Below are 18,538 nucleotides of genomic sequence, written 5' to 3' on the forward strand. Positions count from 1 at the left end.
TGCCGAGAAATACAAAAGGGCACAATGGTATTTGGGTTATCGTGGACAGACTCACGAAGTCAGCTCATTTCTTGCCGGTCAAGATGAACTCACCTGTTGATTATTTTGCTGATCTCTATATCGAATGGATTGTTCGATTGCATGGTATCCCGAAGACGATTGTTTCCGATCGAGATCCCCGATTTACATCTCGATTGTGGCGGAAGTTACAATCTGAATTAGGCACTCAATTGAATCTTAGCAGTGCCTATCATCCGCAGACGGATGGGCAATCTGAAAGAGTTATTCAGATACTGGAAGATATGTTGCGAGCTTGTGTTCTAGATTTCAGAGGTAAGTGGAGTGAGTACTTACCGCTCGCCGAGTTCGTATATAACAATAGTTATCAAAGCAGTATCAAGATGGCACCGTACGAAGCACTTTACGGAAGGCCGTGTCGTTCGCCACTCTGTTGGGCCGATGTTGAGGACCGAGTTGTTCTGGGTCCTGAAGTGATTAAAGAAACGACCGAAAAGGTCAAGATGGTCAAGAAACGACTAGAAACCGCCCAGAGTAGGCAGAAATCGTACGCTGATCGAAGGAGGAAGCCTTTGGAATTTCAAGTTGAGGACTTGGTGTTTCTAAAAGTTAGTCCTTTGAAGGGTACATTTCGGTTTGGTATGCGAGGCAAGTTGGCACCCAGGTATATTGGACCGTTCAAGGTTTTGGAACGTGTCGGGAAAGTTGCTTACAGGTTGGAGTTGCCGCCTCAGTTAGCATACATACATAACGTATTCCATGTGTCCCAGTTGAAAAAGAGTGTGCCTGACATCCCTCAAGTGATGCCTTGGATTGGTTTACCGCTCGAACCAAACGTGTCTTATGTGGAAGGACCTGTTTCTATTTTAGCTTACGAGACGAAACAACTCAGGAATAGGAAGGTACCACTTGTAAAAGTTCAGTGGCAGCGCCATGGAGTCGAGGAAGCGACATGGGAACTGGAATCCGACATGAGGAAGAGATACCCGCATCTCTTCAGTGAACTCAGGTAATCTCGAGGACGAGATTTTTTTTAAGTAGGGGAGGATGTGAGACCCAAAATTTTCCAAATTTATTTTGGAATTTTTCTTTAATTTCTAGAATTTTTCTAGAAATTTGTTTGGCGGAAAATCGTATTTTTCCCTTAAGCTTTAATTGTTTGACCAACTTTAACTAGAGTTTGGACCCAAGTTAGACCTTTAAAAGGTGGTACTTTTACTCACGAATCCAACGGAGCAAGTCTCGTATTATTCCGAGTCCGGAAAATTATTTTATGAATTTCCCAAAATTTCATTTTTAAAAGCATTTTATCTTAGTTTGTGGAGCTTGAAATTTTCGAAATTTTTCTAAAGGGAAAATTGGTAATTTGACCTCATAGTTAATTAGTACTAGTCGATACGAGTCCGTAGTATTTTTCGGGGTATTTTTCCGAGTCCCGAGCTATTTTTAATTAATTTTTGAAGTTGAGAAAAATAGGAAAAAGAAAATAAAATAGGAAAAACACCAGATCGCGCCACGTGGCACGATCTGGAGCGTCCAACGATGCATGGCAGCAAGATCTGATGGCTGCATGTGCAGCCAAGTGTCAAAGCCTTCGCCACGTGTCAATTTCTCATTGGTCAAAGTTATGACGGTTGACTTGAGTCAACCCAGTCAACTCGGATGAGTCAACCGAGTTGACTCACTCACTCACCCTATAAATAGTGGCGCGAACCCCAGCTGATCCTCACAAATTCAGCCGCACGCTTCCCAAGAGAGAGCTTCTCTCTCCTCTCTCCTCCTTTCTCTCTCTTCTTCAATCTTGTTTTGAGTTTATCTTGAGTTCTGGAGCTCCGATCGACGATCCGATTTCGCCTACGCGATCGTGGCGACGAGCTCTTCAATTCTAGTAGTGTGAAGGCTATGTTTTGGTGAAGTTTTAAAAAAATCATTTCTGAGCTACATAGGTAATTTCTTGATCCCTGTCGAATTTCTGCTAAAATTTTGTTAAATAAATCTCTTGTTAATTAGGCTATTTTAATCTTATTATTTAGCAAGTCTAGTAGTACCGAGACTCTGCTCGTGGGAAGTCTTCAACAGGTATACCCTTAACCCAGCTTATTTGATTTGCTGTTGTTTAAGTGGTGGTTATAGACGAAACACCGTTTAACTGTTGTTATTAAATGAACTTAATAAATATTGAGGCCATATCAGTGGTAACCAAATAACGTGATGACTAAGGTCAGTCCATGAGCATACATGCGTTGGGTACTGAGCCAGAGCTCCCTCAGTTTCCCCATGCACTGACCTGGTCACGTTGTAAGGTTCATATCTGATCAACCTCCTCGACAATAAATTAAAATAAACTTAGAAACCACACGGTCTGACATGACTGTCTGCCTCGGGGAGCAGGGTCATGCCGGATCAAGAATTTAGAGAAGCCTAGCAAGTTACGCTAGTGCCAAACCTCTAAATTTTACCTGGTCTTAATAGACAAGGCCGAGAGTACGTTTAGTACGTTCCTAATAGCTGTCGTCGGATTCGGATCTCCAGTTTCCCAACAGGTACAAGTGGGACCCAGACACAGGAAAGGGATCAGGCAAGGGACACACTTTGGTAAAGCAGGTAGGGGGAAGGTACCATATCCCGGTTATTGGATTTCCTGCCTATTTTCGTACTATATGTATATGAAAATGTCTTTCACAGAGAATGTGCATGATTTTTGTATGGCATATTTGTGTGATTTTCTGTGTGATACCTTGGACGACCTGAGAGTAACGGGCACGTGTTGTGACCTTGGGTTTCGATCCCCTAAACCTCCGGAGGGGTAAGTACGGACTGGTTAGTCGAATGTCCTTCTGGGGAGGCTAACCAATGTGGTATTACCAGGTAAATGGATACTCTCACCACAGTATCAAGGTGGTGGTTGAATTTCCGATACTGGTGGTTGGCCTGTATGTGATCGGTCGCAGGTATGTTTCTGAACTATGTCACGTGACAGGAAGGATTTTCACTGAAAAAGATGTATGAGCATGCAAAGGCTTTACTCACTGATTATTGGCATAATTATCTTTATCATTACTGGCTTTGGTTACAATATTATTGATATTGATACCCTGTTTTTGGGTGTGCATTGCTTTTAAACTGTTTTCCTTGAAATCCTATATTTTCGAGTATTGTTTCAAACCTAACCAGGATTTTCCCTCGAGGGGAAGCGATGAACGTATGTGACGCTTACCCCCTACTGTACTCTTGTGAGTGCAGATAATCCAGTTGTTGGAGACCAAGATTGAGGTCGTGGGTGTGGCACTTGCAGCTTGTCAGTTTCAGTCTTGCTATCTGGTTTAGATCCTTTCTTTGGATCTGTGGTGGTGTTTCTCTTTCATCCTCGTAGGTGGCATATCCCAATGGCTATCCATGAGTCCAATTTGTTGCACCACTTTGTTGAAGACTGAATCACTCTGGCGTGGGTTGGACTATCCTGACATATCTGTTTATCTACTGTTTTATTTTGTAGCATTAGGGTTAGTGTATTTGAAACACATAACCCTCACGGGTTGGTACTCTTTACTGTTATTTATAATATGAGGTATTTTCAGTAATTTCTTTCGCTGTATTTTTACTACTCTGATCCAACCCGGGTTCTTCAATAAAAAGGGCTTAACTCGTTTTAGAGAGCTTGGGAATATAATACTCGGGGTAAGGGGTATTATAGTCTCAGGATCTTTAAGACGGGTGCCGCTGTGGTGTTCCCAGTTTCGGGGCGTCACACTTACATAACCTGAAACCATCAAGTCCGTCAATTTACCTCCTGCCACGTAGTGCCACATTAGCAATTCAAACAGTCCAATAACTATCAGGAATTGAAATGAATAAAAAGTGTTTTATCAATTAACGCACAATCGAAATTAAAACTAGTTGGAAATTTTTTTCATATAAACCTTAAACTTTGACCTATGTCAATTCAATGAATTTTGAGTTGTGTGTGTTGGAGAAAGATTTTTGAAATTGCCTTGTGAACTTCTTTTTATAGTGGTCCAATTACTTTGGCTCCAAAACTTTCAATGAGATGCAGTCACATGTTTGGCCAAAATAGTTTTCACTTTAGTGATGGAAAGCTGTTCATGAGCTAAGAATGAATTGGAAATGAGTTGGGGAGTGAGGACACTAATTTGAACCTAATAATTATTCATGTGGGCCATGACCCATTTTGGGTGGGGTATAAACAATGTCTTTGCAAAAATCAAAATTGAATTTATAACATAGTGTTAGGGCCAGTTTGGTATTGCTGTGAGAAAAAACAGTTGTAAAGTAAAGTCAGCTGTAAAGTAAAGCAGTTGAGTGTTTGGTAAACTATGTTTTCAAAAGTAATGTGAGTACAAAAAACAGTATCAAAGTGTATGGTAAATGTTAATATAAAAATGATGTGACTGTGTATAATTACTAAAATGGACATGATGCTGAAAGTGCATTTCACTTATTTGTTTGGTAAAAATAAAATGTTTTTTTTACTTGTTTTTGAAATTTTTGACTACAAATTTTTATTAGCATTAATTTTTCTAAGAACAATATTATTAAATAAGTATGCCTATTATTTTTTTAGGTATATTATAATTTTAATCGTATAAATAAAATATCATAATTAATTATCACAATATAAAATATAACTAATAATGAACATATTTTTTAATTAAAAATAAACAAATAAAAATTATAGAAATCAATGAGGGTATTATGGGTAAAATAAAATATTCATTGTTGCTGTAAGTCATTACAGCTTTCAAAAGCACCTAGAAACCTGTTTTTTGTTTTTGCTGTGGGAAGTTGAGAATTGTGAGAAAAAATAGTTTTTTTATTTTTTTACCAAACACCAAAACTGTTGTAGGTGATTGAGAATTGTCATCCACAACAGCTCTTGGGTCCTCCACCGCAATCCCAAACAGGGCTTTAGTTAGAAAAAAAAAAATAGTCTAACAAAAAGTGAATAATTGTATAAAGAGTGATTGTATTCCCATCCCACAATTTCTATTTGTTCACCCACCTTATTTCTCCACCTCTTAATAAATTTTTAAAAAAATTACGAGCTACTTATCTCATCCTCATTACTCCCACGCCGTTAGGCCCTTAATTCACAAATTTAACCACCAACATCAAACACTCTTCCCACCTCTCAAACCTAAATTTTTCTATAGCTACAGATTGGAGCAGCCATGGCCACCATCATCAATAGAGAGATCATTGAAACCCAACAATGAAGGCTGATACAACCCCAAATTTCCCTTTCAAAATCATTGCAGTTGGAATTTGGAAGCTAGCATGAAATCTAAGGTCGGCTCTAAACCACATCCTTGACTTCTATTTCCGCTTCTATGACATGTTGCCCTTGAAATCCAATAATATTGAATGGGGTTAAGTACAAAAATGGTCCACGAACTTTACAGTGAATCTCAATTTGGTCCACTAACTATAAAAAGTGTCAATTTGGTCTACGAACTTTCCAAGTTATATCAAACTAGTACAAATGTTAATTTTCATCAAAAAATTAACATAATTAATCACATGAAAATGTGATGAGCGGACTAAAATGTCTTTGAAAATGTGGTCACTTACTGTGCACATGACTAGTTGTCGTTAAATTTTTCAATGAAAGTTAACATTTGTACTGCTTTGGTACAACTTGAAAAGTTTGTGGACCAAATTGACACTTTTTATAGTTAGAGGACCAAATTGAAATTTATTGTAAAATTCATGGACCATTTTTGTATTTAACCCTATTGAATGTTTCATACATGTTTATGAGCTGCTAGAACTATTTGGAAGAGACTGTAAATAGAAAATCAAGCATTACCATGTTTGATTTCTTAGTTGTGTTGCACTTTTTTCTTCTTCTTTTATTTTTGAAAGGTCATAATTAATAATGTTTCTTCTAATCAAGGAATAAAATTTCGGGTTTCGAGGAAATTTCGATGGAAATTTCGATGGAAATTTCGACGGAAATTTCGAAGATTTTTAAATTTCGACAGAAATTAGACGGAAACGACGGAAATTGCTATCAAAATACGGAAATTTTGAATGAAACTTTACCATATGTTTATTTAACATATTATCTACTACATTGATAAAAAACATTGAAAAAACCAAATTATATAATAGATTTCATGTAATATAAGATAAATATAATGTGCGCTGGAGACAAATACTGTTAAAAAAATAGTTCACTAATTAATAATTACATAAATTTGATTGAACAAACAACTCAGAGGTTGTGTAATTTATTTTCAGTTTTTTATAAATGAAAAGAACTTTTCAGAGCTTTGGATTATTGTTGTTGTGCTTGTTTGAAGTTGTTCAATTATTACTTTTTTTGGGAATTTCAAGGACGAAATTCTTATAAGAGGGATAGATTGTGAGACTCCGTATTTTTTCAAGTTTTATTTTAAAAATTTATTTGAGAAATAAAATATTTTGAGTTAATTTTATAATTTTTGTTTTAAATTAGTTTGACCCGTTATTTTACTTTTTGAATTATTGGGCTTTTAACTTCGATTTGTGGCTTGTTGGAAAGGTCTCGAACACACGAACACGTAGGTGCAAACTGTGCATCAATCAAAGCTATAGTTTAAGAGATATAAGCATTTGAAATGAGGGATATTTTTGTAAATTTATAAACATAATTTTAAAAACTCAAAATTAAATTTTTTATGTTAATTTCTCTCTCCTCATTACATCACTCACGCAACCCACTACTCTCATTCTCTTTCCTCATTTCATTATTCACGCAACCAGTCAACCACTAGGCCACTACTCTCATAATCTCATTCTATATTTCTATCTCTTCTCTCACCTCCCTCTTTTCTCTTTCTTTTCTTCTCTTTCCTCTTTCTTTTTTCTGTTCTTCTCCTTTCTCTCATTTCCTCCATCAATAAGTCCAGTTCGTGCTCTCTCTCTCTCTCATTCATCTCTCTCTCTCTCTCTCTCTCTCTCTCTCTCTCTCTCTCTCTCTCTCTCTCTCTCTCTCTCTCTCTCTCTCGGCATCTCCATCCCCTCACCGGCGCCGGCCACTAGCCCACTCTCATCTCTTTCTCTATCCTCTCTTTCTCCCTCCTCGCGCCCTCTGTCGCCCCCCCTGCCGCCGAAACCCACCAAAACCAGCCCCTCCTCTCTTTCTCCACGGCTTCAGCTCCTCCCAAAACCCAACCTCCCCAAAATCCAGCCACCCAAAACCCAGAAATCCACCCAGTCGAAAATTTCGCCGAAATTTCGATAATTTCGACGAAATTTTCGAAATTTCGGCGAAATCATCGAAATTGAAACGAAATTTTGTTGGTTTAGGATTAAAATTTCCATACCTCAAAAAAACGAAAATTTCGGCGAAATTTCGCCGAAATTTTCGAAATTTAAATCCTTGCTTCTAATTAACCGCTGTCGTTTTCAGTAATACTCATAAGGATAAAGTTTAATTAAAGAATCCATTTAATATGAGTGACTAATTATTAAAAAAAATTTTATAAGAGTGCTTAGATTAAATTAATGGCATCTGATTTATCGGTTTTATATTAAACTTTAACTCTGAGCCCATTTCACATCTAGCAGAGTATGTGATGAACTCGTAGGTAAATGAGGTAAAAAATGAAATGATGAATAAAATGGGTTTGAGTGAGGTTTTTCTTTGTTTTTTGTTTTTTGTTAAGGATCAGTAATTTAAAGCAAGTTATTAGTTAAGTATGTTATTGGATTAATTTAAGAGATGTTATAAAAAAGTCCCTCATATTAGCCATTTGGTTTAATTAAGAAATTTTTTTTTTCTGAAGGTGAATGGGAAATGACGGGTGGCAATAGTACCCACTCTTATAGAAAATTAGGCAATTTTCAGTCTCTAGTTTTATCACATGCACTCCTGGTTTTTTTGTCTCTTGTTAAATCATAGCCATCCAAACTCATTAAACAGGATATAAAGGTTTTATTATTTTAATAGCTTTTAAAAGATAGATAATTGTTGTCTGTTTGTGCCATGTTTGGCCGCCTGAGCAGTAATTGAGCTCTTATTTGGGTTGGATCCCACATTGGGATAGTTGTAAAGTGAGAGGCCCTCCTATCTATCCACTATAAATAGGACCATCACTCCATTTAGACTGAATCTCTCCTTAGACTCTCGAAGAGCTCTCATGTAAATTGTACGAAACCCAAACAACCCAAGTAAATGTACCCTAGGGAACCACTATATATCATGTGTGTTCCCTGGTGTGATTGTGATTTTACATGTGTCTCTCGTAAATCATTCTAAGGATTTTTTTTTTTTTTTAGGATTGCTATTTGCACACAATTTTTTTTCTTTTTGCACACCCTAAGTAAAAAAAATTAAAAAACCAGTACAAAATGACACAAACACCCTTCTCTCTCCTCTCTTCCTTCTCTGCAAACACACAGCCCCTGCGCCCTCTCCCTTCCTTTCTCTTCCCTCTTCCTCCTTCCTCCCCCTCCCCTGCACCCTCCCAGACCCACCAACCCAGCCCTCCTCTTTCTCTCTGACAAAAAATTTTGCAGCTGCATTTTTTTTTTTTTTGGTAAATGTTGAGGGGTGGTCGCCGGGGTGGGTTGGTCGTCGAGGTGGAGTGGTCACTGGGGTGGATTGGTCGCAGGGGGGAAGGGAAAAAGCTGGGATTGGGTTTCGGGGAGAGAGAAAGATGAGGTGGGTCGGGTTTGGCAGAGGTGGTGGGTCGTAGAGGGAGGGGGAGAAGGAGGGGGTGGCAGGGGGAGGAAGGAGGAAGGGGTCGAGTTTGGCTGGGTTGGTGGGTCTGGGAGGGCGCAGGGGAGGGGGAGGAAGGAGGAAGGAGGAGGAGGGAAGAAAAAGGAAGGGAAAGTGCACAAGGGTTCTGTGTTTGCAGAGAAGGAAGAGAGGAGAGAGGGAAGGAGAAAGAAGGGTGTTTGTGTCTTTTTGTACTGATTTTTCATATTTTTTTTAGGGCTGCTATTTGCACACCCTTTTGTTAAAAAAAAAAAAATCAAAGGAAAAGACACATCTCTCCTTCTCACACCCAAAAACCAACTCCATTTTTTCTCTTTTGCACACTTCATCAACAGACAAAAAAAAACACACACACCCAGCTCATTCATCTCCCTCACCCGACCACACCCACCTACGCATCCCTCCCTCATTAGCCCTTTCTTCACCCGACCCACCCACCCAGCCCCCTCCCTCCCTCCCTCACCCGACCACCGCAAGCAACACCCGACCCTACCCCCAACCTCCTCATCTCTCTCTTTTCTTCTCTCCTCCCTCCCTCCCTTTCTCTCTCTACTTTCTCCTTCGTTCGGCACTGGTTTGCCAAAAATTTGAGTTTCCTTCGGTAGCCACCTATCGAACATCCACAAACCATTCGACAGGTAGCCGTCGAACATCCACGACCCATTCTGCATATACCCGCCTAACCAGCTGCAATTTTTTTGTTGGCAGTGGTGCTTCATTGTGGTTGAGGCGCGATGTTGCAGGCGAGCTCGGAGAAGGGTGGGGCTCGGGTGCTAGCTGAAGACGATGTGCTCGGCCATTGGTGTTGCAGGCGAGCTCGGAGGAGAGAAGAAAAGAGAGAGAAGAGGAGGTTGGGGGTGGGGTCGGGGGCTGCTTGTGGTGGTCGGGTGAGGGAGGGAAGGGGCTGGGTGGATGGGTGGGTCGGGTGAAGGAGGGGAGGTGGTCGAGGTGAGGCTGAGAATGAGGGGTGTTTTTTTTTTTTTTTTGTCTGAAAATAAGGGGTGTGTTGGGTGAGGGGTGAGTGTGTCTTTTCCTTTGATTTTTGATTTTTTTTTTTTAACAAAAGGGTGTGCAAAAAAAAAAAAGATGTGCAAATAGCAGTCCTTTTTTTTTTTTTTTTTTTTTTTTTTAAGAAGGGTGTGCAAATAGCAGCCCTCTTTTTTTTTTTTGCCAACTTCTAAAGGTCTTCTTCAACCCACAGATATGCAAAGAATGACAGCTAATGGAGTTTTGGGGATCAAATGCTTAACCTTGAGATATTTTTGTTTGAACAGTGTTTGAGTACTTAGAAATGAGTACAAACTTGTCATCAACAATCAATCACATGAGCCCATAGGGTCTATCATGAGAGAAAATGATAAACCTATTATGGACTCATGTGATTAGTTGTGAGAACAAACCTAGTACTTATTTCTAAATACTTAAGTATTTTCCTTTTTGTTTTTGGTCAGACTTAACCTTGAAATGAGTGAACGGTTTGAGGCAAAAAGATATATAGACTCTTTTCCAATTTAGATGGAAACAGAGAGTTCACAGGATGGGTTTTCTTTTGATTTCACCCTATGAAAAATTATATAACTTTGTTTGTTCTTTCACGGATCATTTAAATTATTTAAATGCCAGTGAATCCTGCATTTAAACATCAGAGAAGACTAAATAGCCTCCGAGTAGAGGCAATCACAGAAGAGATGGGAATGGGATTCCATGGCAACATGGCAGAGCACCTAAAGTGGCCAACTTCCTTTGAAACAGAAAAACTCATTCTTGGGACATTCTGGGAAAACCAAACCAGTTTTATTCCAAATAACCAAAGGTCTAGGAGATTGAAAGCAACTCCAAGTAGATTAAATGTCAATCCTACGCCTTAAATCTATTCTACTAGTATTAGGCTCGGTGCTGCCAAGAGGATTTCTGGTTTCCAAGAAGCCATCAGGAAAGGGGTGGCCAAGGCCAGTCACCATCATCAATAATAGAATTGAGTTCAGCAGCAATATGAAGACCCAATATAGCAACCATCTCTGGATCCCAACACAAAGTAAAGGGACTAAAGGGTGAAAAAATCAACTCTTTGATTGACCTTGAACTCTAAAAGTTAGACAGATAAACTGAACTCATCATAAGGTTAGAAACTTGTACTTGATCCAATAACTCCCAGTAGTAACCGAGATTAAGCTACCAAGAAAGGTAAATCCATGCTCTTAAGATGTACATAGTATGTGAGTATGTCAAATCCCAATCTTCAAAAGGAACAAAGCAAAAGTAAATTTCAATCTTCAAGGGGAACAAAACAAATGCAGGTTTAAGTTCAAGGTATCTGGCAAGCAAGCAATAGCATCCACTTATTGAAACTAAAGGTTTTTGCAAACTAGCCAACCTCTCAAACATACTCGGCTCATTCTTTATAGTGCTAGTTCTATTCTTCCTTGGGATCTACATGTGACAGATCCTACAAATACAAAACCTGTCAAACACTTCTAAACATTTCAACCCTGCTATATTTCTTCTTTCAGATTTGCTTACCATAATGAGAGTTTTAATACCAAATTACCGTCGTGACAGTCTACAAAGAAAGCTTGCCAAACAACTCTGCACATTTTCAACAGTGCTAGTTTTATGCATCTTCTTTCAAATTTCTCCACCTCCTTTCAAATTTTCAATAGATAAAGAAAGATGCAATATTTCGTTAAAGCCATTTCATCCAACTCAGCTTGTCTTTATCTCACTTTAGCTGGAATAGCACTAAAGCTTTCTACCAAGGGTTCAAACAGACGATGTTAAAGTTAAACCAGCTCCGCAGAATACATATATCAAAAACTCTGCAGAATAATGCATTGCAACAAGGCTATCACAACACAATAACTTAAGATTAAGTACAAGCGTAGAGCCAACCATTGCCTCACATGACCAAAAAATCTACTTACCCCAACAAATCCCATGCACATACTGTCATACAAACAATAAACACATGTAAAGTTCATACAGATAAACACATGCAGTTATTTAAAATAGACATTAAGATGAAAGATTGAGTCATGATTGTGGACCACTATTTTACTCAACTACTAATAAAAAATAAAAAAGATTATAGTTCAGAGCAGTACCCTCATTTGCTACAAATCACCTCACTAGGGTACTTAATGTACAGATATTCTACTTTGAACCCCAAACCAAAGAAAGAAAGGCTATACAAAACCTCTCAGCTTTCCCAACTACAACCTATCTTCCCCAACTAAATGTAAGTAAATCTGGAGGAAGAGAAGCAGGATCGAGTTCCCAACAGTCTTTTAAAAGGTTTGGAGCTTCATCACCAGAGAGCTTCCTGGCAGGAATTTGGTGTGAAACCAACTTAACATCATCTTTTTCTAGCCACCTAATAGCATGAGACCCAACCTCCCTTCTCTTAAACACCGTCTTGAATCCATCAACCTTCTCAAGATACCCCATACTCAAACCGTGCATCTCACTATAACTTGTCAGAAACACAACTATGTCATAGCATCGTTTGTCTTTAACCGACAGGTTTCTTCCCTCTGCATCCAAAGCTGCTTCATTATAAAGTGCCCAAACCGAACCCTTCTTTGGATAAATTCGATAAACCTCTCTTGCCACCCTATCACAATCCACAACATGAGAAAATATATTCACTGAATTAATGGAAGTTTTCCTGTCAACCTTAAACCTCCCACAAGACACATGGAATCCCATTTTTTCCCAACAAGCCAACCACTCCTCCCCATTATTCTGAAGATCCAACCAACTCATTTTCAGCTCAAAAGGATTGACAGAAACAACTCCATCAATCAACCCGTAATGTCTTGGCATTCCATCATCGTCGTCGTATACAGCCCATACCTGCCCTTTCTTAAAACTCCTCTCCACTCTATCTTTATCAAAATCATAAAAATCCGAATCCTCCACAGCCATAATCTCCAAATCCCCACTCTCCGACCCCCTACTGCTTCTCTGTATTGCCAAACCCCCAATCTTCTCACTCTCTAAATCCTTAATCTTCTTCGAAACAGAGGGTCGCTCAACTTCTAAATTCTTACCCTTCTTCAAATCTGTATGCCTCACTTTTTTCTTCTCTCTTTCATCCATCTTGTCCTTCAGCTTCGACTTCATCTTCTCCTCTTGTGCCTTCCGCTTCATTTCCAACTGCATTTCTGCCAATGTCATCATTTCCTCACCGGTTTTCGCCTTCTTCGGTTTAGACCTCTCCATCACCTCTCCAACACTACTCATTCTCCTCCGCAACCTCCAACCACTCAATTCACCACCAGTACCACCACTAACTTCCCTGTCCAAATCCCCACTACCCACTTCACCTTTCCTCCCCAAACCCCGAGTTTTCCTTCTCCCACCACCAACCATTTCATCACTATCACTCACTCTCCTCCCCAACCCTTCACTACCCACTTCACCTTTCTTCTCCAAACCCCCAGTTTTCCTTCTCCCACCACCAGCCACCTCTTCACTATCACTCACTCTCCTCCCCAATCCTTCACTAACCACTTTCCCTTTCGATGCCAAACCCGCATTCCTCAACCTCTCACTAGTCCTAACCTTAGCATTTCCACCACCACCATTCTCACCACTTTCAACCTCCAAAGCCTCAAAGCTCTTCCTACAACTTGGGCAAACCAAATTATGTCCCAAATACCTCCTCTCAAACTGGTGCAAAAGCCGGCACGTCGAACACGCCGTCCAAAACGTGTCGCTCAAACCCAACCCCCCACCCCCACCACCACCCTCTTTGATTTTCTCATCCTGAATCTTGATCCTGAGCCTCATATCATACTCCTTCCTCCTCACCTTGTCCGAAAGGAACCGAAACGCCTCGCTTACGAGCTTGAAGGCCTCTTCGGAACCGGCATGTGGGTTCTTGTCTGGATGGAGAAGAAAGGCGAGCGTCTTGTAGTTCTTCTTGATGGTGTTGGTGTGGGCAAAGGGCTCCACCTGGAGGACCTTGTACCAGTTGCGATTGTTGGGGGTTTTGGAGGCTGTACGGAGGATCTCGAAGGCGGTGACTATGGAGGAGATGCCGTCCAGGTTTGGGCTCAGCCGCTGGGCTCGCTTTGCATATTTCAGGGCTGATTTGAAGTTGGAGTCTCTGTATTTGGCCTCTGCTACAGTCTTTAGCTGCCTAGCTTCTTGCTCTTGCTCTGCTTCTTCCATCTTTTCTCTTTTTTGTCTGTTGTTTCTGGGTTTCAGAGAGAGGGAGAGAGGGAGAGAGGTGTGAAACTGAAGACGAGGGGTTGAGGGTTTTCAGAATTTCAGTGACAGAAGGGGGAAAACATTTGGGAAAATCCATATATATCCTCTCTTTTTTTTTTGTCTGCATATGATCTTTTTTTTTCTCTCCCCAATTTTTGTTCACAGAATAATTTTTCGCTAAGTCGGGTGCAATTTGGATTGAAAAATTGGATTTGACTGAAATACTCAAATCAAATTAGAAATTCCAATATTTAGAATCCTTTTGTAAATTTCGATCAAATTTCAATTTTGATTCGATAATTTCAATTTTAAAATAGAGAATTGCTATTTGTGCATCTATTTCCTCTCTTTGCACACCCCTCGTAACTTAATTAATGATTTTATAGATTTGCCTCATTATGAAAAGACCCTAAAGCCCTCCCCCAACACACGCCATCTCTCTTCTCTGCTCCCACCTCGTGCCTTGCCCCATCTCTCTGGCTTCTCTATCCCTTTTCCGGCGACCACTCGGTCTTCTCAGCCCCATGTCGAGCCCTCCCCTCCCCTCCCCTCTCTCTAACTTCTCTCTCCTCTCTCTTTCTTCCCATCTCTCCTTCCCTCTCTCTCTCCCTGTCACAGCACCCCCCCACACCCCGTCATAGCACCCCCCCCCCCCACACTCTTCTCCTTTCTCCTTCCCTTTCTCTCCCCTCTCTTTCCTTTTCCCTTTCCCTTTCTCTTTATGTTCTAACATCCACCTTAAAAAAAATACAGCTGGTTCAGCATTAGTCCACTGAACATTTAGGATATGTTCGGCAGGTACCTGTCTATCATTCATGTTCTCTTCGACGGACGACTGTCAAACAAAACTACAAGTTTTAGCGGACCAGTGCTGAAAGAAACGACCAGTTTCGACACTGGTCTGCTAAACCTGCAACTTTTTTTTTAAGTGGATGTTCGGAGGGGAGAGGGAAGGAGAGAGAGAGAGAGATGGGGAGAGGGGAGGGGCTAGGTGTGTGTGTGTGTGTGTGTGTTTTTTTTTTTTTTTTTTTTTTGTATGAGTTGATGGGGTGTGTTGGGTGATGAGGTGTGTTGTGATGAGAAATTTTGTGAAATAGATAAAATATGGATATTATAATAATTGGGAGGGGGTGCATGTATGAGAAAATTCAATTATGTGAGAATGTGAAGTGAGAAAAGTAAGAAAAAGGTGTACACAGAGAGGAAATGAAGTGTGCAAATAACAACTTTCTTCAAATATTATGAAGATGTTACGTGTCGGATGCTGCCAACTTTTACCATTTTACCCTTTATGTGTTTCCTTTCTTGTTTCGGACCTATGTAACTATTTGGGATTGAGCTGCTGACTTTTCCCAAACCATCTTAAGCCCATTTACTGTCTGGGCCTCAATCAGAAATATTCAAGAAGCCCAATTATAATCTTAGGGGTCCACATCATTTTCTAACTTATTCTATCTTATGATTCTTATTAATTTATTTTCAATAATGCTAATTGTCCCACATTTTTTTTTTCACATTTGTATTTCACCTGATGTGTCATTATTTCACTGAAAAAGTTTTTCCTTTTTCTTTTTTGGGTTTTATTTTTTAATTTTTAGTGTCCAATGTATGAATGTCATGTAAGATGATATAAAATTGTGGTATAAAAATGTGGTAAGTGTAATATTACTGATTTATTTTCCAATACTTTTGGGCCTTTAATAAATTGAATAGAATGTTTTCATTCTCTCTAATTAATTTATAATAATATATTTATGACTAAATAATTAATCAAAAATATATTTCCATGAAATTAATTGTTTATGGACAACAATATAACATTCCTTATATTGCCCCAAATTCCCTAGAGTTCATTTCCAAGGTGATCTCTTGAATTTGCATTCCCTTGTGTGTCACAATTCTCATGCATGACATGTGTGTACAAATTGTGTCATGCCATTTACCATCTATGCAAGGGCATATGAGTTGCCAAATTTTAATTCTAGCTCGTATTAAGTGTTACCAAATAAATTGACCAACTATCTATAGTATTTATATCCACGTACTAATTGTGAATTTCCCATCTTATTCTCAATTTCATTTAGGCTAAAGTTAGGATCTTTGGAATCAATTATCTTAGGCTTCTAATCTCATACACCATCCTAATAATGGATGAGACTAAACTAAGAACATTTTATCTATGTAATCTTAGTCGCACTCCAATGATAAGTGATCGATCTTTTATTCATGTTATGTAACAACCCAAATTACTAGATATTATTGCCCCTCTACCATAAATATTTGTGAATGCAATTGGAAACGGTATCACTCGATTGTCTAACCAATGCATTTCATTAATCCTTGAGACCTGATATATGATTATTTACAATGCAATGTACCAACATCTAATCGGCTTGCAAGACTCGGTAATTTAATGACTTGGTTAAAAGACTTGACGGGTTACAATTCAATCTTTTAACCCTTACTTGGTTAAAAGACTTGACGGGTCTAGGTTGTGATATATTTAATGACATAGAGTACTCATCAATTTGCATCTCTCATATGTGACATCATCCTCACATAAACATAGATTTTTATTTCTATATCATGGGCTCTACCATGATTTTACATTCATACTCATGAATAGATAATATTAATTTTATTCATTTAACACTGTTGAAAAATTATTCGTGAGGGCTATTTTTTCAACAAAACTTCTTCCAAAAAATAACAAGAAAAACCAATAATTTTGGCACACCTAAAATGGAAGATTACATTCAAAAAAACCCAAAAGTCCTCAAAATACTCATATGTATATGTAAATGAGTTAATGGTGTGTTTGAATGGAGGAAAAAAAACTCGGAATTTAAACAAAACTCAGCATTTAAGAAATTACATGCTCTAATTTCCTTGTTTGGATCAATAAATACAGAATTTTGTAAATTCTAAGTGAAAAAAAACTTGGGATTTGAAGGCTGTAAATTCCAACTTTAAATTCTACCTAAATTGGTGTTATTTTCAAAATTTTAATTTTTACAAAAGAAAAAATAAGTTGTGTTGACACTACCATCACTGCCGCCAACGTTACCACCACTAACACCACCACCCCCGCCACCACCCCCGATGCCGATGCCGCCACCACCACCGCCGCCGCCACCACCACCACCACCACCATCACCGTCACCGTCACCGTCATCGCCGCCGCCACCATCACCGCCATTGCCGACACCACCACCACCACCACCGCCTCCACCGCCAACACCCCAATTTTAGCCACCACCATTTCTCTCACCGCTTGTGGGCCATACCCCTACCAATATGGCCAACTCACCATAAACATCATTTTTATTATTGCCACCATCACCATCACTCTTTTGAATTGATGCATAAAAATTAAAACTATCATAAATTTCATATTTAAACTCTATTATGTTTACATGTTATCCAAACAAAAAAATCTACATATTCTAAAATTTTAAATCACATCGTTTTAAATTCCGTCATTTGTGAATTTCTTAGTAATTTCAAACTACTGCATCCAAACGCACCATAAAAGAATTTCACATTTTCTTTAGCCAAGACAACAAAATATGAAATTAAGGAGCAACCATGTGGGGTTTTCTTATTGCAGGTTGTCTTGCTATTTTCTTTTTGGGTTTACTCTTTATCTTCCCCTTCAATGGAGGAGTTGCAGAAGAGAGAGTGAAGATGAAATAAAATGTTTAATCATGAGAGTCAATGTGTATAATTTTCCATCTTTCTTTTCATGGATTTGGTACAAGTTGTAATCGACGGTGAAATTATCGGCAATGAAGTTCATCCTTGGTGAAGTCCATTGGTTTTTCATTCAGGCTTCATATCTGAAAGGATTTAATATTTTGTAAAGAAAATGACAAGTGTAAAGAATTTATTGATGTTGACCTTAAACGAGGGATCCCTAAAGGGCCTATACATATATAAGAGCGACTTGAAGGTAATTTAATGCATATTTGTCTAAATAATTAGGATTAAATACAAAAATGGTCTATAAATTTTACACTAAATCTTAATTTAGTCTACTAACTATAAAAAGTGTTAATTTGGTTCACGAATTTTTCAAGTTGTAACAAAGCAGTACAAATGTTAACTTCCATAAAAAAATTTAACGGAAATTAGTTATGTACACAGAAAGTGACCATATTTTCAGGAGCATTTTAGTTCGTTCATCATATTTTCATGTGACCAATTCTATTAATTTTTCAATTGAAATTAACATTTGTACTGCTTTGGTACAACTTAAAAATTTCATGGACTAAATTGACATATTTTATAATAAGTGGACCAAATTGAAAATAAATATAAAATTCATAGAGTATTTTTGTATTTAATTCAAATATATATAACCTAGCCTAATACATGGGTTTAATGACCAAAATGTGGGTCCGGCGAATTTTTAAAGAGACAGAGAAAATTTGAACATCCAACCTCCTCTCATTTTACACACTATCCATCAAAATTTCTTCTATGCTATTCGGGTAACCTCCACTCTTCATCATTTCCTACACTTAAGCACTCTTTACCTTGCACGGATTGTCTTTTTTCATTATTTCTATCTGCCAAACC

General features: G+C 38.7%; 1 protein-coding gene across 1 annotated transcript; it reads right to left on the reverse strand.

Annotated features, from left to right (window-relative positions):
* Positions 1–11,787: 11,787 nt before the first annotated feature.
* On the reverse strand, positions 11,788–14,007 carry LOC147273397 (DNAJ heat shock N-terminal domain-containing protein). The gene has a single exon (XM_086227525.1). It carries the CDS (start codon positions 13,916–13,918, stop codon positions 11,960–11,962), a length of 1,959 nt encoding a protein of 652 aa, XP_086083651.1. The 5' UTR covers positions 13,919–14,007; the 3' UTR covers positions 11,788–11,959.
* Positions 14,008–18,538: the final 4,531 nt, after the last annotated feature.

This window comes from Dryas octopetala, chromosome 9 (assembly GCF_963921425.1).
Source record: "Dryas octopetala chromosome 9, drDryOcto1.1, whole genome shotgun sequence".
In the NCBI taxonomy this organism is placed as follows: Eukaryota; Viridiplantae; Streptophyta; class Magnoliopsida; order Rosales; family Rosaceae; genus Dryas; species Dryas octopetala.